The sequence below is a fragment of the Zalophus californianus genome, chromosome 2, assembly GCF_009762305.2.
Source record: "Zalophus californianus isolate mZalCal1 chromosome 2, mZalCal1.pri.v2, whole genome shotgun sequence".
Taxonomy (NCBI): Eukaryota; Metazoa; Chordata; class Mammalia; order Carnivora; family Otariidae; genus Zalophus; species Zalophus californianus.
The window spans coordinates 4,708,948-4,731,317 of NC_045596.1; the positions used below are offsets into that span (position 1 = coordinate 4,708,948).

Genomic DNA, 22,370 nt, shown 5'->3' on the forward strand with positions numbered 1-22,370 from the left:
CCTTGTTTTCTTGGGGAGGAGGGGCATACATTGCACTGTGGGCAATCTGCTTAATTTCCTGTTTTTCAAGAGGAAGAGAGAGACTCTGATTCTGATTTAGCAAACTTTAATTATTGCTAAAAGTACTAACTGTGTGCTTTTTAAAAATTATTAAAAAATCATATGTCTAAGTCATTTTATTTACTTTTAATTGCTAGGGCCTTTGACTTAATGTCATCTCATTAAATCCCCATCAGAGTCCTGTAAAGCAGATGTTATCAATCCATTCTACAGAGGAGAAAAGGGGGTGCAGGGAGGTGGAGAAGTTGTCCAGGGGGTCACACAACTGTGTACAGTGGGACTGGACTATCAAGCCCCGGTCTTTGTGACTCCAAACTGAGTGCTCTCTTCCCTGGCTCGGTACTTGGGAATTGCCTAAGCCGGCTTGGGGAAGAGATGTGTAGACTGGCTCACCACATGGAGAAGACCGACGAGGGCTTCAGTGGGCTTGTGTGTGAGCGGTCACACGGAATGGCCCCCCGTGGCCCCAGTGATTGGGCTCCTCTCTCTGAGCAAGATTGTACCATCATAGTAAGGTTCTGAGCAGAGAAGGGAAGGCGGTTGTTAGGGGCTGAATTGTGTCCCACCGAAATTCGTATGTTAAAATCCTAACCCCAGGATCTCAAATGCGACTGTATTTGGTCTTTAAAGAGGGGATTAAGCTAACAGGAATCCATCAGGGTGAGTCCTAATCTCATATGACTGATGTCCTTACAAGAAGAGGAGGTTAGGGGAACACAGAGGGAAGAGCATGTGAGGACATGGGGAGAAGAGGACCATCTACACCCCACAGAGAGAAGCCTCAAAGAAACCAGCCTTCTGACACCTTGGACTTGAACTTCCAGCCTCCAGAACAGGGAGAGAATAATTCATTGTTTAAGCCGCCCGTGCTGTGGCAGCCCATAGCAAATTCATGCAGAGGCTGAGGTTGCCAGGAGCCTTACAGGATTTGACACGGTTTGGCCAGAGTGCTTCTAGCTCATCGTTGTAGCCAGGTCATCTTTTGGAGAAAACTGGCTGAAAAAAAGCAGCTTTGCTGGCTGTTCCCCAACAAGACTGCCTCCGTGTGCAGGAGGCCTTCTCCAGTGTCCCTGGAGAGCCCGTGGGAGCAGCTTCTCGTGGCTGGTCCTTGGCAGAGCTGCCTCCATCCTCCCTTGGTGGCTGCTCGATCACCATGGTAACCGCCTCCCCCATCCTGAGAGCATGTTCCTGCCGAGACATCTAGATAAACCACGCTTTGCTCAGTTAAATCAATGGAGCCCAAGGCTGCATCCTTCTCCTCACTGAACTCCCCCCACCCACGCTCTTAGCAGCCCCCTTGCGGGGTCGCCAGCCAGTCCAGTGTGCCCCAGCCGCCTTGCTCGTGGGGTTGCATAGCGTGTGGAGACATACTCCCTCCCGAACAGGGGGGCGCAGGGAGGAGCACCTGCTGGGAGTTAGGAAGCCAGGATCTATCCTTGCTCTGCGGTGCCCCACACGTGGCCCTGGGCATGTCACTGGGCGGCCCTGGCCTCCCTCTCCTCCTTTGTGGGAGTGGAGGGTGGGTGGTCCTTCCCGCAGGGGTGTGAGGTGTCTGGCCCGCAGGTGCAGGGTCGGGGGCTGCCCTCAACAGCTCTCTGAAGGTTTGACTGTGTCTCCAACCTCAGTTGCTGTGTCTTTATAGAGTCATTTGTCGTGCTGCCCCTAAAGCCTGATGTTAGTTAATATTTGTGTACTTCTCTGATGTTTATGGGATGGTTTCCATACCCATTTCTCCCTTGAGCTCCTTCCCGAACAAACCAGTGATGTTTGTTCATTTCATGTGCCTGACTGATCTTAATGGCCGGGGCGGGGGGAGATTTGGCCGTGGATGAGTGATGGCCCTTTGCATCTGTGCCCACCCCCCATTCACATAGGGGAGACGAGGCTCAGAGGTGAAGCTCAGAGGAACGAGGGCCACTGGAGGTGCAGTGATCTTCTCCCCGACGTTTCAGGGGCCCTCCGAGTGGGGCGTCGTGGTGTTGCGGCCCGGGGACCGATGTGATCCTGGCTGGCTTCTGGCCATCAGGCCTTGCCTTTGGCAGCAGGCGGTGAAGGAGTTTCTATAAAAATCTCTGCAAACCTGATGACGCTGCAGAAGGCCCGCCTGGAGTACATTGCAGTGTCCTTGACAGCAACAGCCTCAGACTTTGCTCTAGGTGGGGACAAATGCCTGTTTCTGAGCTTTGCTGACTCCCCCAGGCAAGGGCTGGAGCTCGCAGGGCACAGCTAGGCTCCAGAGGACATCCTCCTGCTGCGGGAGAAGCCAGGCCCGTGGGGCTCTGTCACACACGAGTCCTGCATGGGGTCAAGAAGGGAAGTTACTGTTAGAAAAGCAAGACTGCAGTCCTCAGCCCGCGGCCAGCAAAGTACAGCCCTGGGGGCCAAAGACACCTGTTCCTACTTTAAGGGCGCTCAGCCACTGCCGTTCACTCCCATGCTGTCTGTACCCGCTTTACAATAGAGCAGCAGAACTGAGTAGTCGAGGTGAGATTCTACAGCCTGCTAAGCCTAATAAGATGCTCTCTCTGGCCTTTTACACACATTTGCCTGCCCTGGGTCTAGAGCAATACACCGATTCACACTAGGACCCTGAAGGAAAAGGGATTCATTGTATGATGTAGGGTAGGAGCCAAAAGCTGCAAGGAGCCCGAGACCTCCACTAGACCCCAGCGCTTCAGGGGACTGCACCCCTCCCGGCCCGAAGTTTGCACTTCTCACCCCTGCTCTGCTTTGCCCCTATCACAGGGATGTATTGCCAACTCTGGAAACCAACTTAGTCGGTCCCGAGAGGGCGGCTCCTCTTTGCTGAGCCTCCATGTCCTCAGCCACAGGATGGGGTACGCATCACTCGGGTGGAGAGGTTTGAACGTGGCACAGCTGGGAAGTAGTGGGCTCATGGCCAGCCCACGGGGCATAGCTGGTCCTGGGCTGGAGTTAGGTGTAGAGACAGGAACAGGACTTTGCCCGCACTCAGAGGAGCAAAGCCGACAGGTCAACCTGTATTCGCCCCCTGGAAAGCTGAGTGCTAGCCAGTCTGTGAGCAGAATGCAGTGGGGACCTAAGGAGGGCGCTGTGGGGGAATGCGACCTTCCTGAGAACCCCGCAGAAACCCGTGCCCAGCGTGCTTCCCGGTTTCTGCAGCGCTCTCGAGCATTTGTGTGGCGCTGCAGTGCTCCCTGTGCACCAGAGAGTGGTGGCTCTTTTCATGGCCCTAGTCAGTGACAGTCCCCCCTCAAGGACCGCCTCCCCCGCCCCCCTGGCCTGGTGTCTCCCTGAGCCTGCGCTTCGCCTCTGCTTTAAGGCCTTCTTCCCCTTGAGATGGGTGGGACACTCCCCGTGCTCCCCCGGCCCGGGTCCGAGGGCCCCCGACGGGCTGGTGGGTTCACTGACTTCGGCAGCTGTTCTGCGAAGCACCTGCCACGTGCTGGGCGCTGCTCCAGACATCGAAGGTGCAGCAGCGGCGCAGGTGGACAGGTCCCTGCCCTCACTGGGGAGGTGGGCAGCCAACCAGTAAGCACTATGGTACTAGTGAACAGCTAGGCCACTGCTGCCCAGCTCCCAGAAGCAAGCCGGTGTCTGAGTTTCCCACAGATGCTGGAACAAATGTCCACAAGCTGGGTGGCTTACGACAGAAATCCGCACCGGTTCTGGGGGCCAGAAGTTAATGCTGGCAGGGCTGTGCTCCCTCTGGAGGCTCCCGGGGATGGCCTCCTGGATGGCCGCCTCTTAAGATCCTTCATTATATCTACAAGGACTCTTTTTCTCAATGCGGCCACATTCACAGTTTCGGGGCTTAGGTTGTGGACATGTACTGGGGGCCACCATTCAACCTGCTGCTCTGGAGAAAGCCCTTGTGCTCATCGAGGGGCGTGGCACCGAGCGAGTTCCCCTCTCCTCCTCCTCCCTGCGTGACCTGCTCCTTTCTTCACCTTCCTGGTTGTCAAACTTAGTTGCCAGGGTGTGACCAAAGGTTAAAGGAAAGCTCATCAGACAGGGGGAGAACAATTAGATGGAAAACAGCACATGAATAATTCATGCAGCTTTGCAGGGGGAGGGGGGGTGGGGGGCTTGTAGATGAGTCCAATTACACTCGTTCCCAGGCCAGTTTGCCTTGAACCTCATAAAGCTCCACCATGTACAAGTGGGATTTATGCAGCTGACCATGAAACGGGGGAGAGGCCACCCGGGGGTCAGGTCTCCAAATGAAAGTGTGCTCCGGGATCATGCCCAAACCCTCATTTTGCAAATGGGGGATACTGAGTCTTGAGGAACGGGAATGACGTTTGCATGCAACACTGAGCATTCCAGAGAGAGTGAACACCACGTGCTCAGCCTAGGGCCCCCAGCTTCTCGCCCAGGACGGGTCCTGCCAAAGTCAAAGCCACCACGTATGGTCCCAGTTGGACCAAATATCTCCCGGTCCATGTGCACAAGGCCACATGGGTGTGAGTCTAGGAGGTGTGTTTGCAGCATCGGTGTGGGGTGCAATTATCACACTATGGAGTCTTCTTCTGAACCTGCCTCCCTTGTGAGTAGTCTGCCTTCAGGCCCGGCTTTATGATGTGATGAAGGGAATTTGACAGGGACAGGCCCCCTCTGTACCCACCTGCACCCACGAGGAGCCAGGTAGCAGGTGCAGGGCTGGTCCTGTAGTGAGCCGAGCAGGAGGTCTTAGAGAGGCTGCCGTGGGAAGAGGCTGGGTGGCCGTGCCCTGAAGGATACTGTCCCGTGGGGCGCGGGCATGGCTCTGCACCCTGGGATTCAGAGGTGCGAGACTGCCTGCTCCGCCTCAGGGAGCCCTTGCCCTGCAGGGGCCCCAGCACATTGGCTGTGACTGTGGTTGTGTCTTCCTCCACTGGGGTCCCGTGGAAGTGTTACCCATCCATCTTTCCCCAGCACCCCCTGTATCCAGAGTCCTTTGTTTGAAACAGCAAGAGATTTCCTGAGTGATGCTTGAGCTGTAAGAACTGTGGTCCTCGGCTGTCAGCGGGACCCTGGTATGGGAGGCTCTGTCTCCCGAGCCCACACACAGGATTCTCAGTCCACGTGCCACGCCCTTGGCCCCTCTGTGTCACCAGTTCGGGCCTGCTCGCTGCAGAGGGCTGCAGACGTCACTGACACCCGTGGACTTCTAAAAGCCGTCACGCCTCGTACGTATTTCTAATGAGTGTTGTCATGAGGCGGTCGGGAGGGGTTAAGCATGATGGGGTCGCAGGAAGCGTGCACTCTGGACTTCAGCGAAGAGGCCACACCCCATTCGCTTGGCCTTGGACCCCTCGTGGGTCTCGGAGCAGCATGTGGGGGCCGGGGGAGGAGGCTTCTGAGCCCCCACCCGCACTGCGCTCCCTTCTTGAACACCAGTGTGCACAGCTTCCCAGGCTTCCCCTCTTGGTGAACAGATTTTCATGAGCATCAGCCTCCGTCTCCACGGGCCAAACGCTGAGTAAATGTGGGCGGCCAGTGACTGAGCTCCTGCCCGAGACTCAGGACGAATGACAGAAACAGAACAACGGTTGTGTTTGGGTGTGTACGAGTTTTGGTCTTGGAGGCAGAGCGATCGGGGCTCATACGTCACACCTCTGATCCTTCTCCGTTGAGCTGCGTTCTAGAACATCCCGATGTGAGACGGTGAAGAGGGTTTGGACGCTGAGTGGGTCGGGAGGGTAAGTTATGGGCAGAAACAGAGGATTGGAAGGTCTGAGGCTTGAAACAGCCCAGGGGGACCTGAGGCACGGGTCCCACAGCAGAGGGGAAGGTGTCACGGCGCGCCACGTGCTGGCTCTCAAAGCTTCAGCCTGGGAATGACGCGCGGTGCCTGTCACTTCTGCCCTCCCTTCGGAAAAAGCAATAAGGGCGCGGTTGCCCTGAATTCCGTGGGGCCCGTGGGCAGGTCCCCCCACCTCTCCCGGAAGGGAAGCCGGAGTTTCCACCTTATCCCACGGAGGCCTGCTTCCCTCGGAGTTGTAGCCCGACGAAACACGGTGTAAACACGTGTCCCCGAATACATGGCACACTGGTCTCCAAGCCGACCTGTGTTCCCTGAGGCCTGGGCCCTTCTGTGCCCCCCACGCTTCCTTGGGCTTCGTGGCTCGAGTTCTGCAGAGAGGATTTAGTTCCTCTGGTGCAGAGCATCAAACGGGTGCTGTGCTCCTGTGCGTGGCATTTCATAAACGGCCGCACACTTTCCCCGGACACCAATTTAAGTTGAGGGAGAAATGGAAGGGTTCCCAAGCAGGCGTCTGTAGGCGCTTAGCCCCTGAAGGACAGGGATGGAATTAGCAGCACAGAAGTCTTGGCTTTTTCTCTCTTACTGTTCAGTCTCATTTTTCAAGATTTAATCTCTGCTTCTTATCGTCCCAGAAAACCGCAGTTTCCTGGGAAACCAGCTCAGGCTCCTTCTTCCTCCTCTCTATATTTTTATGTGATTCTAAGTTTCTGGTTAAGGAGGTGCTTCCAGAAGCAATATTTGAGCATGAGCGCACAGACCCTCCTTGGTGCCCCTGGTCACTCAGAGTGAACATTTTTTTTTAAAGATTTTGTTTATTTCTTGACAGAGAGAGAGAAACAGAGTACAAGCAGGGGGAGCTGCGGGCAGAGGCAGAGGCAGAGGGAGAAGCAGGCTTCCCGCCGAGCAGGGAGCCCGATGCGGGGCTCGATCCCAGGACCCTGGGATCACGACCTGAGCCGAAGGCAGACGCTTAACGACTGAGCCACCCAGGCGTCCAGATTCAACATTTTTTTGTGACGTTTTATAAACTCTCCTGTTTACGAAAGTCACAAAATGCCCCTTTATTGAGGCGGTGGTGGGAGGGGGAGGAAGGACTGATGGCAGGCGAGGCTCAGAGTTTCAATCAGTATTTTCCAGATAACAAAAAGCAGTAATGTCCCTGATAGTCACTGAGCTCTGCGGTGTGTCAAGCAGTGAACAAGGGCCTTGGCCTCTCCTAGTTTTCACAGCAAGACTGTGTTAGAACTGTTGGCCCATTTTACAGATGAGGAAACAGAGGCACGAAGAGCTAGGGAACTTCCCCTCGATCGCACGGGCAAGAGGTGATAGAGATGGGATTCAAAGCCCAGACTCTGACTCCAGGACCCCCACACAGATGCAGAGGGAGGAGAGGGTATTTCAGCCAGAGGGGTAGGTTGGGCAGAGCCTCACACAGGGCCGGGGAGACCAGAGGCCAGGGTGTCGCTGTCAGAGAGGAAAGCGCCTTTAGGGCCCAGCGACTAGTTGGATCTGAAGCTGGAGAGGTAGAGAGGGGCTATGCCAGGCTTTGAATGCTACACCACGGGGTTCGGATTTGCTGCTTTAGGCTACAAGCAATGGAATGGAACGCAGACTTACTACTTGCTGCTGAGCCATCCTGGACAAGTTGCTTACCCTCTCTGGGCTCTAGAGTATCTGTCAGGGATACTTTCTTTGCAAGCAACAGAATTCTTGATCTTAAACAGAAAATGGATTTATTGGCTCCCATGTTTAATCGTCCAAGGCTCATGGCTTCCATCCTGATTCGGGATTCAAAAGGCATTGCTGGGTCTCTCCCTCCGGTCTGGCCCACCCGCAAGCTCCGGGTTTCCCTTGTCCCAGCAGCACGTACACACCCCTCCTCTGCACCCCACCCAGGCCAGCAGAGAGGTCAGAGCTGCCCCCAGCGCGCCCCGCGTCTCAAGCCTGGAGTCCCTCTGCTGGTACCTCAGAGGCCACGTGCCCCTTGCTCATGGTGATTGTGACTGAGTGGAAGGCACAGATGAGAGCGGAGAACCCAGAAAGGCAGAGAACCTTTTCCCCAAAGGAGAATCTTGATGCTGTGGACAGAAGGGGAGTGGGTGCCGGGGTGGGGCTCCCCGCACACTCAGCTCCGGGCACAACTCACGGACTGACTGAAATTGTTCACCAAGAGTCCAGCATGTACTAGGCACTCAAAAGCTCCTTGCCTTCTGCTTGGCACCTGGTGTGGGGGGTGGAGGGGAGGCTGGGCAGCTGGTGGGTGCTGGCTGGGGAGAGGGCATAGGTTGGGGTGGGGAGGCTGCAGGGACAGCGGACGGCACCCAGACGGGGCAACCAGCGGGTGGCTGGACATGCCGGTCTGCAGCTCAGAGACCATCTGGGGCTTTGTCCAGGGGTCTCGGGGATGGAGATGCAGCTCAGATGCAGGGTAGGTGGGAAGGCAGAGCAGCGAGGGTGTCCTCCCTTCTCTGCCCTTTCCTTGACGGGGCCAGACATCGTGGACATCAAGCCGGCCAATATGGAGGACCTCACGGAGGTGATCACGGCGTCAGAGTTTCACCCCCACCATTGCAACCTCTTTGTCTACAGCAGTAGCAAGGGCTCCCTGCGTCTCTGCGACATGCGTGCAGCCGCCCTGTGTGACAAGCACTCCAAACGTAAGTGTCCACGCCAGCCGGGACCCGGCGCAGAGTGGGGACGGCAGAGCAGCGCCCGTCCCGGTGCTGGTGCCCTGGGGCGGGTGGGAGTGGTGCAGGCATGTGCTTTACCGGCTGGGGCAGGGGAAGCTGGTCTGGCCACCCACTGCCCCCCAGGTCCCCAGACAGATACTGCCCAGCTTCCGGGGACCAGACAGCTAAAAGAAGGGTCAGGGAGCCAGAAGCTAAGGAGGGGGCTTCCTCCTTAGCAGTCACTTCCTCCAGGAAGCCTTCCCTGATCCCCACATTGGTTCAAGCCCCTTCTCTGTGCCCCTCTCTCAGACTGGCTGCACCCTGAAGAACTTTCTATAGGTTGGGGTATCTCCCCCAGCAGCCTGTGAACTCCACGAGGTCACTTCCTCCTGCTGGAACCCGCCAAAGGGCCAGCCAGGGAGGGGGATGCCTGAACGAGGTCCAGGGAACACGATAAGACAACCCCCGTGACCACACAACAGCTCCCACTCACTGGATGTGCTGAGCCAGTCACCCAGACAGCTCTCACCCACATCATCTCCTCCTCACACGAGCTCTGACGGAGTCCTGAACGGAACAGGAAACCGAGGCTCCAGGGACGGGTCCAAGGTCACCCAAAGTGACAAGTGGCGAGGCAGAACTTGAACCCAGGACTCTGGGATGCTCCGGTTGGGGCTCTCACCTCCAGGCCGGGCTGCTTGGTGCTGGGTTCCCCAGAGGCCCCCGAAGGCAGAGGATCAGGAGGTCAGGCCGTGGTGTCCTCCCTGGGTGACCTTGCAGTGGCAAGAGGGTGGGGACTTTGGTTCATCTCTGTATCTACCCCAGTACCTACGACGGTGTCTGGAAATAAGCACTTGTTGAGTGATTGAATGAATTAATGACCAGTAGGTCCCTGGAGGCGGTTTTATCGAGGCCTGTTGGGAGGGACAGCATCACTCTTTTCCCCTGGGGGGCCTGGTTTCCCTGGGCAGTCCAAGAGGGTGGCTGTCAGCCGGCTCGCAGGGACTCGGGCTCAGGACCCTCTGCGGCTGCCAACCCCTCCCCGCTCCTTGGCCAAGTCCGGTCCCCCTACGTCTCCCCACACGGCTCTTCTCCGGGCAAGCCCACGCTCTGCAGTCCCTCTCCGGGGCTTCCTCACCAGCTTCCTCACAGGGAACCACGTCCCTTTTCTGGGTTTGCACGTGCTCCAGCAGCTGTCGCCTGTCCCTGAGCCCAGACCTCTCCCACGGGAATGCCTTTGTCCCCAGCACTGAGCCCTCCTCCTTCTGAGGGCTGAGTGGCCAGCACTGAGGGTGGCGAGAGCAGATCTCCCTCTGAGCAGAGCCGAGCCCCCACCTGCTATGCTCCAGACACTTCCTGCCATGGTGGGTGCAGCAGGAACTAGCAGACAGACGATGAACTCCTCACTGGGTCGTGTGATGTCAGGAGGTGGTGACAGATAGCAACAACAGCCACCAAGGAGCGGGGCGCAGGGAGAGTCCTCTCCCTGGAGAAGTTACAATGGAACAGACACCCTGGGCACCGTTGAGCCATGCAGTCTCTGGGGGGAAGAATGTTCTAGAAGGGGGACACTGCAGGCTCTGAGATGGGACCTGAGATGCAGTGACCAAAGGGAAGGATGCTGGGAGCTGAGGTCAGAGAGACACACAAGGCAAGTAAGTGACTTAGGGCGCCCGTAGGTCCCGGGAAGGATCCGGTTTTATTCTAAGTGAGGTGGGAAAACAGCAGGGGGCTGAGGGCAGGGCATGATGTCACGAGACAGGTGTTTGGAAAGAAGAGACTGCAGAGGGGTCAACGTAAGCAGGGGTGGGAGGGGCCCCTGCCAGGGTTCTCACTGAGAAGAAACAGTGCAGCCTGGGTGGGATGGCCAAGGTGGGGAGACAGGCCCCATTCCGGGTGTTCTTTGAAGGCTGAGCTGGTAGCCTTTGGCAAGTGGAGTGTGGACCACGATGACTCTGAGGTTTGGTTTGCGAGGTGGGTGAAGGTGGGGTCCTGTCCTGGGACGGACAACGGGCATGCTGGGAGCGGGGCAGCCAGGAGCAGAGGTGGGGCCAGCAGGCTGGTGTTGGACACGGTACGTGTGAGATGGCGTTGGGCTCCAGGGAGGGCTGTCAAGAAGGCCGCCGGATGCCTGGAGTCAGGGGCGGGGTCCTGGCTGGGGATAAAGCGTGGAGTTGTCGCCAGTGTCTGAATGGACAGGAAGCCCAGGTGTGCGTGTGGACGGCGCCCAGCCCCCTAAGAGAAGCCCGGGGCCGTATCGAGGTCTCAGGGCTGCCCAGACAGATGACCACAGACTTAGTGGCTTAACACGACACCGATTTTTTTTCTTTTACGGTTTTGCGGTTCGGAAGTCTGACATGGGTCTTACCCAGCAAAAATCAAGGTGTCGACAGGGCTGGTTCCTTCTGGAGGCTGTAGGGGGCAATCCATGCCTCCCCACTTCTGCAGCCTCTGGGGGCGCCTGCCATGCCTGGTTCCCTGCCCCTCCCTCCATCTGCACAGCCAGCCCTGGCTGTAGGCTTTCTTACGCTGCATCACGCTCACTCAGTCTCTCCTGCCTCCGCTTTCCCTTTTAAGGACCCTGGGGACCCCATTGGGCCCACCTGGATAATTCAGCTGATCGGCAATCTTAGTTTCCCCTTTGCCACGGAACGTAACATATTCCCAGGTGCTGCGGATTAGGGTACAGACAGCTCTGGGGGCCATTGTTCTGTGGCTCAGGCCACAGGTGGCCTGGAGATTTGTCTGTGTGCAGCTCTGGGTCAGACTGGCACGGAATGAGGTTGGGGAAGAGTCTGGGCTGCACTCCTGGACCCAGTCTGAGCCCATGCAAGCCCCATGGGAAGGAAGTAGGATGAGACTTCATGGCCCAGCTTTTTTTATATAAAGTGACCAAATTCAGAACCACTCTAGACGTCCAACAGAGCAAATGACAAGGGAATGATGATGCCATCTGTATACTGCAGTGTTGTTTAGTCATTTGGAATGTTGATTTAGAAGATTTTTAATGACACGAGGAAGTGATTATGTTAAAATATCTGGTGGGGGTAAGAAAGCAAGGCAATGACTATTCTCCAAAAAAAAAAAAAAAAATGGAAATAGAAAACAGGGGAAAGAAATATGCCAAGAAATAGTCCCTGAGCGGTGGGCTCTGGAAAGTGATACCGTGTTCTTCTCTACATCTGTCTGTATATTTGCATTTTAGCTCAGATTTCAACTCTGAATCAGGAAACAGGTGTGTGTGTGCAGGAAGGCTGGTGGTATCTGGGGAAGAGAGAGACAGCCTTGTGCACCCCACACTGTTATGACGTTTCTTGGCGGGCTGGAGGTGGAAGTCAGTCCTTCTTGGCTTTTGTCATCCGGTTCCCTAGGAGTCTGAGAGAGCGGCCACCCACAAGGCCAGCCATCGCTTCCCAAGTGTAGCACACACTCGAAGATTCTGGGCCGTAGCTGTCACATGCCTGGGGTGGGGGTGGGGGTGGGGTGTCTGCTGCGTGTGAATCAGCCCACGAACTCCAGAGTGCAAGAACTTGAACTTCATTTTGGATGACTCAACTCCATTTGTGTTTCTCGCCTCCTCTCCCAGGGCTGCCGGGAACATAACAACTTCAGGGTTGCCCAGAGATCACGCGGAGGTTCCAGAAGGCTTTTGCAGGGCCCAGGCATGAAGGGAGGGTCACCGTGGCCTCTGACCACCATGATCTTTTGCTGTGCCTGGGTGCCCCGGGGCCAGGGCTCTTGCTGAGACACTTTTGCATAAATGCAAAAATTCTGCTTTTTGCATAATCATTCATAGGTGAAATTGGAAATTGGTCTTCAACTGTCTTTTTTTATGCTCTCTTTGCCCAGTTTTATTTGGATTCTTCTACTCTTGGAAGACGAGCTGGGCCACTGTCTTTGCCTGGAATGGTTAGTTTAAATCTCTAACTTGAAGTCTTAGAGAAACTCGTAGATCTGTTTTGATGGTTGGTTTGTACAGGTTTGCTATTGGAATAGATGGTGTATTTTCAATTTTTTCCATTCTCAAACCCAGTATCATGCACAGGAAGCTCTCCTTTAATGCCCGTAAGGGGATCGTTCACAGTCTCTTTCCACCAAGTGTGCTTCGCTGCTTATTCTCCTGCTCTCGTGTCGTCGTGAGTGAGCGGATGGAGTGTCTGCTTCACCAGGATCGGATCCTGCTAGCTCGTAGCCCTCCTGAGGACTCAGGCGGGCGGCTGGCAGCCAGTTAGCGGGATGCTGGTGAGGCTGTTTCAGATCAGAACACAAATGGTTGTTGTTCAAGCCGAGTTTTTAAAGAGCCCCTGAGATTAGATCTCTTCCTTTATACCTCGCTTCTGCCCGTTAATCAGTGGCTGCTCCAGACTCAGGAGGGGCTGGTAAGGGCACCTGGAGATGCGTGGTCACGGCGTCATCCTCCCAACAGGTGAAGCAGGGACTCTCCCTTCACTGGATGAAGAGAGTCCTGGATCACACAAGCGGATGTTTATTTCTGCCCTGGGGCAGCTCAGGAAACTGAGGCACAGAGTGATGCGGTGGCTTCCCCCGGCGCTCCGTTGGGGGGCAGAGCTGGGGTGCTCGGGCCACGCTGCTGCCCAGCCCACAGCCTCACGTCTTCCTCCGAAGCCGTGGAAATTCGAGGCTTTTGTCTGCTAGTCATTATGACAGGGTAACCATGGAAACACCCTCCGTGATGCCTCAAAATAGACAGTTATTTCTGCTTTCGACAGCACAGAGCGTGGGCTGGGCCGGGGCCCTAGAACAGGGGATCATGTCAGCCGCTGCCCCTCGTGGGACCCCTGCGATGTGCTCGCTGGGACCTGACGTCTGTTGACTGCTTGCTACACGCGGGGGGACTACTCTTCTGGGTTCACGTCCCGATAAATCCTTGGAGCCGCCCTGGGGCGGAGGCACTCTGCCCTTGATCTAGACGAGGACGCCGAGCGTCCGGCTTTTCTGGGTTGCTGTTACAAACTGCCAAAGATTTCATGGAGTGAAAACACAGACGTATATTTTTACAATTCTGGAGGGCAGAGGTCTAGAAGTCAGGCGCGGCTGCTTTTCTTCCAGAGGTGCCAGGGGAGAATATTTCCCCTGACTTTTCCAGCTTCTAGAGGACCCCGTGTCCCTCGGCTTGTGGCCCTTCCTCCATCTCCAGAGTGCGGCCTCCAGCCTCTGCTCCATCTCCCATCTCCTTCCTCTGCCTTTGACCTTCTACTTCTCTCTGGTGAGGACCTTTGTGGGGACAGCAGGGCCGCCCGGAGAATCCAGGATAATCTCTGTAGCTCCAGATCCTTCCCCTAATCACATCTGCAGGGTCTTTTGCCATGTGGGGTAACATATGCCACATTCGGGGGATTAGGATGTGGACGTCTTTAGGTGCCAGTATTGTTTACCACATGAGCGCCACAGAGAGGTTAAGGTGTTCTCCCAAGGTCACACAGCTAGGGGGAGCTAGGATAGAGGCTCTAATAGTCCCCACGCCTATAAATTTGTACCTTCTCTCACTTCATCTCCTCTGAGATTTATAACTTGAGAACTAAGAACTCTCAGGGGGACTGTGGGTGAGCCAGGTTCATTGAAAGGAGCCGGGGGGCGGGTAGATCCCCAGGACTCACTCCTGATAATGGACCTGGGATAGAAGCACCAGAACCAGCCACCCTCTGCCGGGGAGGCTCCAGATACCTGGAGGCAAAGCCAGGGCAGTTGTCTCCAACAGAGGGACAGCCAGTACAAAGGCAGGAGTAAAGCAGGTAGAGGTGGGAGGTGCGGGCAGAGAGGTGTGTACTTAGAGGACAGTCCATAACCAGAGGATTTTACAGACCACGCAGGAGCTCTGGGTTTCCTCCCAAAGGCCAGGCGCCTCAGGGGCGTTTGAGCCGGGAGTGACCCGGCCTGGCTGTGTGTTGACAGGATCCCTCTGACTGCTGAGTGGGGAAGAATAAACTGTAGGGTGACGTTGGCAGCGGGGGCCAGCTGATGCTCAGAGCCAGGTGGGCATCGTGGAGGAGGGAAGGCAGTCCCGCATCCGCATGCAAGGTCCGGCCTGCTGGCTTTGCAGGCCAGCGGAATGGAGAGGGTGGGGTGACGGCAGGCTGTGTGCCGAGAGCAGGCTCCTGCCCTTACGGAGCTGAGTGCAGTCGTAGGCAAACTGACTGCCAAGTAAATGGGAGCATCGAAGCGGGGAACGTTTCTGAGGTTGTCCCCCTGCTGCAGTTGGCTCTTGATTAAGGTGGCCCGAGGAGGCTTCTCTGCACCTCAAAGAACGAAAGAGCCAGTGAGTGGGAGGAGAAGGGTTAGAAGGCGGGGCTAAGGGCCTCCAGCTGGTGGGAGGAGCCTGGGAAGAGAGGGAGCAGAAGGCAGGGCTGAGGGCCTCCAGCAGGTGGGAGGAGCCTGGGAAGAGAGGGAGCAGAAGGCGGGGCTAAGGGTCACAGCCGGTGGGAGGAGCTTGACTGCAGTGGGGAGAAGGGGCAGGCTGACAGGTGCGAAGACAGAGAGGTGGGGGCAGATCATGTGGGGCCAGGGCCACAGTGAGGGTTGGATTTATTTTTATTTTTATTTTTATTTTGCCTAGTGGGGTTCATCAAACGGTGCCAAGCAGGGGACGGTCATTAGCAGAGAATGACAATTGTCAGCTCTTCATCAGTGAGCATTCATTGTGCCCAACACCTTGTAGTGACTCCCTGTTTCACCCCGCTTGGCACACCGTCTACCTTCCCGGTGGCCGAGGATTGCAGGGGGTGCCCCGTGATCCACAATCCAACTCCTTCTCCATCTTCTGCTGCACGGACCCTAGCCAGCTCCTCTTGGAACTCTGCCCAGGAGGCTAGCCTGGGCCGCCCCTGGAGCCTGAGGTGGGGCTAGCCTGGACGCGTGCTCATCATTCAGTGGCTGTCCTTGTTTAGTATCAGAGCAGAGGGGGGACCCGATGCCAGGGCAGCCGGGAGCAACAACCCGGTAGAACCCCATCTCTTCCTTCAGGCCCGCGTCTCCCTGCGCTCCCCACGCAGCCCCTCCCCTGTATGTCTGTCCGCTTCTCTCCAAGGCCTCACTGGCCTGCACAGTTGTCCCTGGCTATGTGGCTCAAACCAGTGCAGTTCTGCCGTCTAACTCTGATCCCTCCTTTGCCCTGTCCCCGTCTGATCAACTCTGCCCTCTCTGTTTCACCCTCACCTCCCCACCCGTGATCAGAGACACCAACAGGACTGGGATGGAGCAGGTGCCACCCAGAGGGACCCAGAGCAAGAGCTGTGGGCACTCAGAGGCCACTTCTAGCAGATACAGCCTTCCCTGCTGGGTCTGGAAACTTCAGTGGGATTGAATCAGGTTGGGGAAGAAATGTATCAGGAGAGGCACAGAGAAGAGGCAGTGTTGGCAGGCAGCACCGAAGATCCGTGCACTCTGTGACTAGGGCTGGGCTCTGAGTAGGGCTTCAGGCTGGGCAGAGATGCTTAGATGACCAGATGACCAGTGACAGAGGAAGGAGTCCTGCCCCAAGAGCTCACAGTCCCGTGAAGTGGTCACATAGCCCTGCTGATGCCATATAGGAGGGTACCCCAGGCCATGGGGGCAGTAAGGGTGAGCTTTATATTTCTTTGGAGAGCATCTGGACAAGATGCACATAGAACAGGGCATTTGAGTAGGGGTTCTGAAGGATGTATAGGAGTTGGTAGGAAAGACAACTGGGAAAGGAGATTTCAGGGACAAAAAACAATGAGAAAATGTTATAAAAATAGCTACCTGATTTTACTGAGCCGCTACCTGAGTCCCTCACTGAGCTGGGTGCTCCCAGTTACTCCCTCCAGAGGTCCCAGCATGGCTTTGTTCTCCAGGCCAGGAAGTTGGGCTCAGACAGGCTCAGGGGCTTGCCTGAACTCTGCTTTGCTCTGCTACCTGGTACTGCAGGGCAGGGCGTTGAAAGAGGCATTGATTTAAGGCGACCCTGACAGTGAGTTGTTCAGTGTGCTGCCCGAGGGGCCTTGCTTGCCTCACCCTTTTCGAGGCCCTGGGGCCCGGGCGGAAAGGCCACTGGAGGGTGGCTGGAGAAGCAGGCCCATGAGGGCCCAGTTAGGAAAGAGCTTGTCAGCTACGCGTAGGAGCCCGGATCTTGATCCTGTGGGCGGTGGGAGAGGCGGGGACGGGAACTGACACGGAAGACGACCGTCTGCAACCTTTTGACAAAAAAATTCACAGAAATGTTTGAAAAGTAAAAAAAGAACTTCTAGGTATAATTTTCTCACACCTGTCTGTATCCTTTCCATTCGTTGAGTGCAGCCCTGGTCTTTTTGTGCTGAAAAAGCCATCAGAAATGCCCGCGAACAGGCAGAGCGGAGGTGACAGAGGGCCGTTCGGGGTTTCCGTCTCCAGCTATTGATTAGAGCATCCTCTGAGCCCTTGACCTTTGCGGTGTCCTGCTCCTGGAAGCTGGCAGGAGACACAGCCCGTGGCTCCGTGACATCCAGGGCAGAGGCTCCCCTGTGGTTTTGGTCCCCACCCACCGACCCTCCCTGCACCGCCTGCCGGATGCTCTGCACGGTGCAGGGGCGAAGTGAGCTGGGCCGGCCCTGGGGATTTAGGTGGAGGCTGGCCAGAGGAAACTTCCGGGGTGGGCCTGGGGGGCAAAGTTGGGGTGCAAGAGACAGACCACATTTTATGCTTTTATAACTCATCTTTTGTTCTGAGCCCTAGTGGCAGGAACCGCATCTGCCTGGGACAGGAGAGAGATGGGGGGGTCCCAAAGGTACAGGACTGGGACAGAGCTGGGCAGTAGGATGAGGGACTTTGGGGTCGGGGGGGGGCGGCTGGAAGGCAGGGCATGCCTCTTGGGACATGTGATCGGCTCTCTGCTTCCCTATTTCAGAGCTGGGGGCTCTGGGCCCAGCAGGAGGGGCAGCCTCTCAGCCAGTTTCCATGGGGACAGCTAGAAAGGTTGTCAAATGTTTAAGTCCTTCCAGACTGGCTGGTAAGTAGCTGCCAGCCCACCACTCCATCCTCTTCCCCGCTCCCCGGGCCCACCCCAGCCCAGCTCCTACGGAGCTAATGCTTGGTTAGCTTGGTTCGCTACGGTGACGCTTGGGTCATGTTTGGTTCCCACCCTGCACCAGGGCCACGTGGGATCTGATTAACCAGTGAGCGTGTTGGTGGGCAGCCTGGTGAGACGGCCAGCCACAGACTGAGCCCAGAAGAGCCGGTCCTGCTGTGTGGGAGCCTCCATGCGTCGGGGAGGGCCCGGTTCTTCGGGGCAGCAGGGAGGGGATGCCGCCTGGGGAGCCGCTCACTGTGCACTCTGTCCCTGAGTGGGATCCTCCGCTAGGGGCAGCAGGCTGTCACCTTCAGGAGCCATGTAAGCAACTTCCTGTGTGGAGCTCCTGGTCCGAGACAATAGGAGGTGGCTGGCGGGTGGCACATGAGACTCAAGCTCCATCTCTGGCGAGATTTGATTTTGCCACAATCCAGCAGGGCTCAGCCGCGAATGCCCAGTGTGGCATGGGCAGAGGCCCAGGGCCCCAAGCCGTGCCTAGCCTCGTCCAGGACACTGCCCAGCATGTGCAAGCATCTTAGGACACCCCGTGGTCCGGGCGTTCAGCATCCCCAGTAGGCGGCAGTGGGGTGCTGCACAGCGAGTGCCGCTCTGGGTTCAAATCCCCATCCGCCACTTTCTTCTAGCTCTGCGTCTTGGGCATGGTTTTTAGCCATCGATGCCTCAGTTTTCCCGGCTATGAAATGGGAATGATAGTGGTACTGACCGGATGTTTTTATCAGGAGGTTAGATGAGGTAATGCGCGGTAGGGCTCTGCACAGAATCTGGCTGAGAGTAAATGGTCAATAAACGTTGTTCCAAAAGCTGCTCCTTCCCTCCTCGGAGGGCCCATTCAGGTGTTTAGTTACAGGTTTGATGAAAGAATGAAGGAAGGACCATCCAGCGAGAGCCCAGGATGGGAACAGAGTTGTCTATTATTCTGGCCCGTGGGGGCGAGCAGCCCGGTGATGGCCGTCCATTCTCTGTCCCTGCAGTGTTCGAAGAGCCCGAGGACCCCAGTAACCGCTCCTTCTTCTCGGAGATCATCTCCTCCGTGTCGGATGTGAAGTTCAGCCACAGTGGCCGGTACATGCTCACCCGGGATTATCTCACGGTCAAAGTCTGGGACCTGAATATGGAGGCGAGGCCCATAGAGACCTACCAGGTAGGTGCTGCAGCCCCTCCGCGGGGTGGGAGACCCCCCGGCCTCCTTTCCCTGTGCCCAGAATCCCCCCGGAGGGGACATCCCTCGCCGCAGAGGTGGCTTTCATACTCCCGTATTGGAGGTGAAGGCACTCAGGCTCAGGAAATCAGGCAGTCCGTCTCCAGCCCCCCAGCTTGGCCGAGAGCAGAAGCACTTGCTCGGTCCTGCCTCGCGGGGTCAGTGGGTGCTGTCCGCTCACTGGCCTCTGTGACCCAGGACCCAGGGGAACAAGGATGAGCGTCGTCAGGCTCGGCCCAGTTCGAGGGTTCAGGTGACTAAGGGTGTGGACGCGGTCCCTCCTCGGAGCCGGGGGCTGCAGCCCAGGTTAAGGAAGGAGAAGAGCTGCCCTACCCCCGGGGAGCACCCCTCCTGAGCGTGTGCAGGAGGCCGGCGGCGGGGGGATGCTATGTTTCTAGATCCTCAGGCACCGGCCTTGGAAGCCAGGCACTGAGGCTGAAGCAGGAGACCCCTCCCTGGAAAGGTATTTACTGACCAGTTTTCTGTTGTGATCCACCCAGCTCTATTAGGGGTGGAAAACAAAATTCATGGGATGTTAGAGGAAGACCTCACCAGAAGCCCCGGGCAAACCCTCACAGTGTCACCAAGTATTAGGTGCCCACAGGGGGTCACGCACTTACATTTGTCACCTCTGTTCCTTACTGTCCCCACGAGGTGGGCACCATCAGCTCCACTTGGCGGGAAGGGATCCCCGGGTGCCAAGACGCAGGACAAGTGGGACCTGCCCTCGCGGCTGGGCGGTGACGGATGCAGAGCCCTCGGGGCCCTCCAGCCCCTTCCCTGTCCTCCCTCCCTGCCAGGGCCTGGAGTAGGGGTATCCCAGGAGGCAGGGGGGCCTCACTGGGAAGGGTGCAGAGCTGCGGGGAGAGACCGGGAGCTCAGTCTGGAGGCCATATGCCCACAAGGACTTCTGATCCCTTCAGACCCTTCCCTGAGCTTCTACCTCTTCCTGGGAAGGGCTCATGGAAGGGCTGTCATGGCTCCTGGTGGCAGCCCTATTGCTAGCCACATGTTTACCCGAGGTCCTGCCCAGTCCCCCAGTTGTCACCTAGGCCTCTCTTCACACTGTCCACCCCAGGGGGGATCAGCCCCTCCCCTGACCCTCAGGAGATGGCAGAGGCCGGAGATTGGGGCAGACATGGCACAGCCCCGGCTCAGGTGCAGGAGTGACCAGCCCCTCTTAGAGCCAGCCGGCGAATGACTGTCCCTACATCCACAGGGCCCCTCAGCCTTCCGAGGCCCTGGAGTCAGTAAAGGCCCAGAGACCCTGAAACTAGGTGCTATGTTTAATACAGGCATTTTGCGGGGAGAGGGTCCATAGCCTCCAGAGATCTTCAGAGCATATGAGGACCCAATAAAGTGGAAGGAGACTGTTCTGGAGCTAAGGCTGAGAGCCGGTGCTTGGCTTTTGGCCTGCTGGCCTATTGATTCTAAAATCACAATAGTTCTATAAAACCAACACGGTAACTAACATTTTTGGCTATTATGCTCTAGAATTGTGTTCAGCAGGGTTGTGGTTGGCTGACTCACAGTGCTGAATGCACAGGGACTTCTCTCCCTTCAGAAGAAGTCTGGAAGGGGGCATCCAGGAACAGCAAGTGGCTCTGGGACCTCCTTGGTGTCCGAACAGCTCCTCCTGTGATCCAGTCCACCATCATTTGTATATCGGTTCCCTGCTTTCATGTGTGACACCTCCTGGTGGCAAAATAGCTGCCCCACCTCCAGGAACTATGCCTACATTCCAGGAAGGAAATAGGAGGAAATGTGAGAGTCCGTGCTGGTTGGGTCTGTTGGATGTTTTCTTGGGAGCACAGAAGCTTTCCCAGAACACTCCTCAGAAGACTTCTTACAAGTTGTTGGCCAGAATGCGTCTGTGACGAGGCTGGGGCATGAGTAGTTTTACAGCCTCTCTGAGGAAGGTAGGGGAGAGGGGTTGGGGATGGGTGTTGAGTGAGCCAACCCTCAGCATGCGCTGCCTTGAGCTGAGTTCTTGGCACACTTTTCCTCTTCTAAAGCCTCACAGCTGCCCTGGGAAGTGGGGCCAGTGTTCTGTCAACTCCAGTTTATTTGGAGAAAATGGAGTTAAACGGTGTATCTGCGGGAGCAGAGCTGACAAACCGCACACCTGGGATGGCTTTCCCGGGAGCCCACGCTCTTCCTTGACCTGCCATCAGAGGGCGCTCCCCCTCCAGGAGAGGGAGCGGGAGACCGGTTCGTGCCTGTGCTCGGACGGGTGCATCAGTGAGGCTGCTGAGACCGCACAGGGAGAGGAGTGCACACAGCAGGGCAGACCTGGAGGGGTTGAACCCGAGCCCCCGAGAGTTTGTCTGTGGGCGGCAGTGAAGCCAGGCACCATTTATCCCCACTCATCTGAGTCGTTACACATATTCGGCAGGTGTGTTCTGTGCCTGGCTAGACCCTGGGCTCAGGGGGAGGTAGGAGTCGCAGCCTCACCCTCCAGGGTCCTGGATGACAGGCACACAGCGAGCGTCGGCGTGGCGTGGCCTCGGGCCAGGGGGCTCGCCGAGGGGGGGAGGCTCCCCAAGGCGGGCACCTGTGTGAAAGAAATAGCACCCTCCCACATCTGTTTCCCATTTTTCTCGGGGACTCACAAGCAGGCCAGTGTCCCATCGGAGGCAGCCTGTGGCTGTAATGTCACCTGGCATGATTCCTCCTGCCGGGGTTCTGTGTCGCCTTTCCCCTGGCCGTGCCGGCTCCCATGGAGGCAGGTGCTCCCCCCGGCCCCCCAGCCACGCTCACCATGGGAGGAGGGCGGGAGTCCCTGACCCAGTGACTCCAGCCCAGGTTTGGGCCATTTCCAGGTGTCCTGGAGCCCTACCCTCTGCTTCCCTCCCTTTAGGTCTTGGAGATGCACAAGACCCCCACCCCCACCCCAGCCTCCTCTCTTGGGTCCCTCGCATAGCCCCCTGGGCCCTCCCCTTCCTGCTTCTCGGCCTCCTTCTCAGCCCATTGCAAGGCTCACCCTTCTCCTCCTAGCCTCTGGCTGGGGATGCAGGCCCATCCTCTCCCCACTGCGTGCCCTCGCCCGGACCCAGAGCCTTGCAGCTCCTGGAGGGCCATGAGTCAAGTCTCTAACCCCACTCATTCATTCTAAAAAGTGCATCAAGCTCCTGTGATGTACCAGGCCCTGTGCACCCCACTGGCAAACTGTGAGGAACAAGACAGATCCTGCCTCGAGGGGCGTCCGTTCCAACAGGAAAGATGGCCGGAAACCAAGCAAATAGACAAAATAATCACAGGCTGCAAAAAGTGTGACAAATAAAGCAAACCAGGGGCCGAGGCAAAGAAAGTAGGGGTGCTGGAGCCTGAGGGGGGTGAGGGCATCAGCCATCTGGGGGGAAGGTGCTCCCGGAGGAGGGAGCAGTGGGTGCAAAGGTCCTGAGGCAGGCACATGGTTAGCGTGGTCAAGGAATGGTGGGGGGCTAGCTGGAGCAGCGTGAGCAGTGGGGAGAGAAGAAGAGTCTGAGGTCAGAGAGGTGATTGGGGGCAGAGCCCAGGGGGTTTGTGAGCCCTGGAGGGTCTTGAGCAGCGGTGTGACATGATCCAGCTTGGTTTCTTACGGGTCTCCCTGGCTGCCCATGGAGAGAGACTGGGGCTGGGGGGCATGGGCAGACATGGGAGAGCAGTCAGGAGGCGTTTGCCACGAGCTGG

At 57.1% G+C, this 22,370-nt stretch overlaps 1 protein-coding gene across 2 annotated transcripts in view; it reads left to right on the top strand.

Moving 5' to 3' along the window:
* The window catches only part of PPP2R2C (protein phosphatase 2 regulatory subunit Bgamma), a 134,127-nt gene that overhangs the window by 99,370 nt on the left and 12,387 nt on the right, over window positions 1-22,370 (top strand). For both annotated transcript variants that reach the window (XM_027600554.2, XM_027600555.2), the window contains exons 6-7: window positions 8,281-8,445; window positions 18,472-18,641. In XM_027600554.2, the coding sequence (XP_027456355.1) occupies window positions 8,281-8,445; window positions 18,472-18,641 (335 nt within the window). The remainder of the gene's footprint in view (window positions 1-8,280; window positions 8,446-18,471; window positions 18,642-22,370) is intronic.